The sequence below is a fragment of the Nicotiana tabacum genome, chromosome 21 (assembly GCF_000715075.1).
Source record: "Nicotiana tabacum cultivar K326 chromosome 21, ASM71507v2, whole genome shotgun sequence".
Classification (NCBI taxonomy): domain Eukaryota; kingdom Viridiplantae; phylum Streptophyta; class Magnoliopsida; order Solanales; family Solanaceae; genus Nicotiana; species Nicotiana tabacum.
This window is the reverse complement of record NC_134100.1, coordinates 92,170,510-92,176,805: the sequence shown is the minus strand read 5'-3', so window position 1 is coordinate 92,176,805 and position 6,296 is coordinate 92,170,510. Positions and strand designations below refer to the sequence as shown.

Sequence of the window (6,296 nt, the reverse complement as noted above, 5' to 3'; positions counted from 1 at the left end):
TGGACATGGTATTTATTGGAGTAATTTTTATTACGTTTATGAGTTTTTTAAGGTTATATTGGGGGAACGGGTTGCACGCCGCAACGGAAATAAAAAGGAATATATACATATTGGGGGATCGGATTGCACGCCGCAATAAACTTATTAAAAAGTCCATATTGGGGGATCGGATTGTACGCCACGACAGACTTATTTAAAAGTCTAAACAGATTTATTTAAAAGTCTATATATACTTGATTAAAATAAATATATGGGAGGATTGAAAATGAATATGTTGTGTGAGCGGGTTGCACGCTGCAACGGAAATCGATGGAAATAATAATTGGTTATGACTGCTGAATTGGCTTCAACTGTTAAAAATAAGTTACCTGATTTATTTCTATTATTGTTGTTATTACTATTACTGCGTACAGGTTATTGTAAGTGACCTGCCTTAGCATCTTCACTACTTCGTCGAGATTATGCTCGACACTTACCGGTATATGGGGTCGGTTGTACTGATATTACACTCTGCACTCCTTGTGCAGATTTCGGAGTTGGTCCTAGCGGCGTACTATAGACTTGCTCGGATTTCAACTAACAGAGGAGACTTGAGGTATTACTGCACGACGTCCGCAGTTCTGAAGTCCCCGTCTACTTTACTTTAACTGTGTTTTTTTTTTCAGACAACTTTATTTTATTCAGATCTTTATTTGTATTATTCTAGAAGCTCGTGCACTTGTGACACCAATTCTGGGATGGTATTTAGATACCGTTATTTTATGGATTATTCACTACATTTCATACTTTACTTCCGCATTTAATTCTTTGTTATTAATAAATTTAAAAATTATTTTAAAATGGATAATATTATTCTAACGTTGGCTTGCCTAGCAAGTGAAATGTTAGGCGCTATCACGGTTTCGAAGGTGGGAATTTCGGATCGTGACATTAGGTCGTGTAGGATTACACTGCATTTGTTGTTGTTGTTATTGTTGTTTGAGATATAGTCTATTAGGTATAACAAAAAATAGAGCCTCTACAAATATGGGAGCTAATACAGTTGTTTTACCTGCTTTAGGTAAGGGCAACCCTAAACTTACATAAACATGAGATATGTGCATCAGACTGACTTTTTTTATTTCCTATTAAAAGAGACTCTGTTTTCAGAACTCAAACCCTTGTTTGTAATACAAATTCCTAGGAATGAAGAAAAAGCGCCACTAAAAAATACGGCTTTGACCTTTTTAGACAGTAAATCTGGGTTAAACTCTTCTCCTAATCATAAGTACACCTTAGGCTTCTAAATTATTGTAATTAATTCTTGTTCCCACTTTAATGTTAAAAAACACTTCTTTCCACCCCACCCCGCCCACCCCCACGCCTTGTTTTAATGCTTCTCATTCAAGTCTCCTTCCCTTTTAGCACCATGTCTCTGAATTTGAGTATAGTATTTAATTAATGGAGTATTAATATTTAATTATTAGATTCTATATATTAGTTTCACTCTGTTTCTCTGGTTGTGTGCTCCGTAATTAAGGATTTGATGGGTAAAGGCTTCGGTCGGTTGTGAGGCCTTTCCTTGTCTCCCCTCAGTCTCTCTCTTTCTTTCTACACAGAGATTTTTTTGTTTGACTATTTGATATCCTGCTGATCTGATTAATTTATAATTGTGTAATGTTTGCCCTGTTTGAGGGAAAAGTATTCTGTTACTAAATTTTTTTTTTCATTTTCATGATTCGAATTCGAGATTAGCTATAACAACAACATACCCAACGTAGTCTTATAAGTATAATATAAAGAGGGTGGTGTGTATGCATATCTTACCTCTAGAACTTCGCTCAAGAAACACATAACCACAGCAGTTAGGATTCTAGATATTTAGCTAATGGTGAAATTCTATTCATTCTACTATGTTTGCGTTAACGGCACAAAAATTACAAACAAAATTACTTATAAAATAATTTTAAGTAATTTTTATAAGACTATAAGTTCTATGTACTGACCGTTCGATAGAAGAGTTACACTGTCAGATAAAAGATACTTGCAAACATTAATTGTTAACATTAAAAATGAGAAATAATCTTCGATAAAAGATTAAAATATGTTGATAGTGTAAGAAAATTTTTTACGCCCTCTTAAAAATGAGAAATTATCTGCTATAAAAGGTTAAATTATATTAAAATGTGTAAGAAAGTTTTTACATCCTCAGTATATATAACCTAGACCTTTTTTATACTCTTTCCAGTTCACTTTAAATGATTTTTTGATCCTTTTCTTATGGTCTATAATATTTGATTTTTTCAGATATGAAGAAGGAATTAACTTTTTTTTCGAAGTTGCCCTTGGATTAAAGTGACTCTGAGTATCTGTTATATTTTTAATTAATAAATTAAGATTAATATGGTCAATTTCATTGTTAATTAATGCTAAAAGTTGAATTCGTTAATATATGTAAAAATAATCAAAAAATTATTTTATAAAGGTAATAATTGTTAATTAGTAACTTGACAAAAATAATTTATAACTTGCTAAAGATCTTTACATTATTAATGTATATAACTTAAATCTACATTAAAATAGATTAGAACTTAGAAGTATGGTACTTACTACTCATAATCATTTCTATCAGTGTGTATATTCTCAACTCAAAGGAGTGTATAAAAGCTATTTTCAAGAAAAACCTCACCTTTCCCATTCTTTCGTCTTAATTCCCCCCCCCCCCAACCCCACCCCCACCCCACACACACCTTTCTCTTAGCTCTCTGTCCCCTAGCTCTTACTATATATAAACAATCCACCGCTTACAAAAAACCCAATTATTCTGTAAATCAACTCTCCTTCTTCAAATACTCTCTACCTCTCCTTTTCACCAAAAACCTTAACATTTTTCAACATCTCTCTATAAACCCATTTATACATAAATCTACAACGTAGTTCAGTTTGTTAAAGTTATTGCACTGTCTACAAAAGGAGCATCAATGGCTGAGCCAACAACACCAAACTCAGAATCTGAATCTAGCAGTTATAACTCTTGTTCACTTTCTTCTACAATTTCATCTTCATCTGTTCTTGTAAAGAATATCAACTCGAAGAACCGACTCAAGAGATGCCGTGAAGAAGAAGAAGAAAATGATGGTCAGACAAATATAAGTAAGTGTAGTAATAGTGGCAGTAAGAAAAATGGTGGCAACAAAACTAGCGACGGATCAAAACACCCATCGTACGTAGGTGTACGAAAGAGGGCGTGGGGAAAATGGGTGTCCGAAATTCGTGAACCGAAGAAGAAATCTAGAATCTGGTTAGGTACTTTCGCCACCCCTGAAATGGCGGCGCGTGCACACGACGTCGCTGCTATGTCCATTAAAGGAGGATCCGCGATCCTTAATTTCCCTCAAGTCGCCGATTTATTGCCCCGACCGGTCACGTGCTCTCCACGTGACGTCCAAGCTGCCGCCGTAAAAGCCGCTCACATGGATCATCTCAACCCAACAGAATCCTCGCCGACGCCGTCGTCATCATCGTCATTGTCGTTGGTTTCTGGCATTACATCGTCCTCGTGCGACGACGAGTCGACACCAACAGAGTCGGAGGCGGAAATTCTACCTCCGCCTCCGCCTCCGGCGATGTTAGCGCCGCAGCATGAGGAGCTGAGTGAGATAGTGAAGCTGCCGAAGCTGGACACGAGTTACGACTCGCTTGAGTCAACTCAAGAAGTATTGAGGTTCATTGAATCAGATTGGTGGGATTATGGTACAAATTGTGAATATTATTTTGGTGGAGAGAATATTAATATGGGATTTACTACAGGATTAGAAGCTGTGGTTTCGAACAGTTTTGAGAGTTTTCTATGGCAACATTAGAGGATTAAAGTGGTGTGTTTTTTTGTCATCTTATTTTTTTAATTTACACTTTTTGTAGTTTTGCTTTAGGATCAAAGGGGCTGAGAACTATATACGTTTCTTGCATCTCAAGTAGTGCTTTTTTGCCAGTTTGCAATGGCATTTTTACAGCTATAGATCCCATCTTCTTTTTCATATGGTGAAAGGACTATCACATAATTTATTTTTAGTTGATTTCTCCTTCCCCACTGTTTGTATCTCTTTTATTCTTCTTCTAATTATTTACCATCGAAAATTATTAGCCCGACTAATTCTACCAAGAAATTTCTCAATCAAATTATAGTTTTGGTTCCAGATTTCTCTTCCCTCTTTCTGTAATTTTTTTTTACATATTATAGCAGATTTATTACCATTTTATTAGATTATCAATTAATATTTGTCATAGATTTTACATATAATTATGTTATAAATGTATGATTGATTTTTTATTTGGCATCAGTAATGCATAACAAAATCTCTTGTTTTATTATATATTTATTTATTTATATATATGGTTTTTAATTAAGTTTCTCACTTATATATAACATACAAACATAACATGGGTTGAAAATAGTGAATATAATGACAATGGTTGGTGGATAGTTTAAATTTGCATTGGTTACCTTAACCTAAATCCATACCTATTCTTAAATGATTTTTAAAAACTATTACCTACATATATCTTTTCTTCGGAAGACCCGTCGTTGTTTTTTAATTTCTTGCTCTTGATTTGTAGTTATTTTCGTTAATTAAACTCTAAGTCAATCTTAAGCTTGTACTATTCCATAGCATATTCGGGGTAAAGTATGAAAAAAAATGAATATTAATTGTAGGTAAAGTGTGCCATATAATAATACTAATTACTATGTTCAATGGTAAGTGTTAGAGTAATACTAAATATTCAAGTAACGTGGTGATTAATTTAGAACTTAGTCGTGTTAGACATAAATACAAAACGTTGGAAGTATAGATGCTTGAACTAACTCCACATAGTAGTCTTTTGCTCTCTACTAGCATTAAATAACAATAAAATAATCCGGCCGGCCAAACAAATGACTTTTTTTTAACTTTAATTAAAAGTTTAAATATTAAAAATAAAATAAAATTCTTTGATACAAACGCTTTTCTTTAAAAAGCTTTATGCATCTCATATTCAAAGCGGGCAAAGGTCAGTCCGGTGCACAAAGTATTTCATGTTCATGTAAAATTCGGAGAAGGATCACACCCCAGATGAGTGTGATACAAATAACTTATTCTATTATAAGTATTTATGGCTGATTCCACGGTTCGAAGAGGGTGTTTGGCTAAGCTTGTAAGCTGGTCAAACTAGCTTATAATCACTTTTCGGCTTATCTACGCGTTTGGTAAAGTTAAAAGTGCTTATAAGCCAAGTGCTTATAAGTCAAAAATAAGTCAAAAACCATAAGTTGGTCACCCCCAACTTATAAATTTTTAGCTTATAAGCACTTTAAGTTTGACCAAAATTTTTACTATTTTATTCTTAAAATATTCTTTTTTAAACAAAACTTTTGCATCGATACTCACTGCCTCAAGTACTATTTCAACCTAACCCCTTCCCCCCCCCCCTCAAGTCTGCAATGCTCATTGACTATTTAATAAGGAAATTCTCTATTCCTTTGCATATTTATATCTATGTGATTGTGTATTAATCTTTGAACCGTATGTAATAAATGAGAACATATCAAATTTTTGGTATGTTGCTTTCTAAGTGTTGTGGTAATAAAGACAGTGTTTGGTTCTCTTCAAATATTTTATCATATTTAAGTTTATTTTTTACTGAGAAATTTTTATCAATTTATTAATTATTATAACTTATGATTATATGCTTATCATAAAATAAATTATATTTATCATAAAAGTTATCTTATCTAAGCACAGTTGTATTTAAAATAAAATGACAAATAGAATATTTTGTATTTGGATCGATTTGGAATCTAAAATTTTGAAGAAATTACTTCCTTATAAGTGTAAACACTTCTAAGGTTATTTAATTCATTTTAACAGAAAAAGATTTTATCAGCACTTTTTTATCAAATACTGCAACAGCTTATTATCAATTTCAGCACTTGTATCCAAATACGTAACTGCTTATTTATTAAATCAGTTTCAACACTTAAAAATGTTTTTCAGCACCCAATGTTTATCAGCTACTTCAAATCAGCTAATCCAAACTTGTTTTATAACCTAAGCTTTTGTTGTATACTAGCAAGTGAGTAGCAATTAAAACAAAATTTTTGAGTCATTTTATGGTGGATATTATTTCGTACCATCAAAATGGGGGTCCTAAACCAGGAGACAAATTCTGTGCTAAAAAAGTGACAGATGCTTTAATCATTCTGTGGTTCATTTTAAAACGCGTTGCCTCGATTTGATTCTTGTTAGGGACCTTCTGCCACATCTTAAGAGTAATTATTA

General features: G+C 33.0%; 1 protein-coding gene across 1 annotated transcript; it reads left to right on the top strand.

Annotated features, from left to right (window-relative positions):
• Nucleotides 1-2,781: 2,781 nt before the first annotated feature.
• On the top strand, nucleotides 2,782-4,065 carry LOC107812686 (ethylene-responsive transcription factor ERF037). Its single transcript, XM_016637839.2, has one exon. It carries the CDS (start codon nucleotides 2,961-2,963, stop codon nucleotides 3,840-3,842), a length of 882 nt encoding a protein of 293 aa, XP_016493325.2. The 5' UTR covers nucleotides 2,782-2,960; the 3' UTR covers nucleotides 3,843-4,065.
• Nucleotides 4,066-6,296: the final 2,231 nt, after the last annotated feature.

Bases quoted from the DNA above. Each gene is read 5' to 3' on its own strand.
- LOC107812686 (XM_016637839.2), top strand. From the start codon at position 2,961: ATGGCTGAGCCAACAACACCAAACTCAGAATCTGAATCTAGCAGTTAT.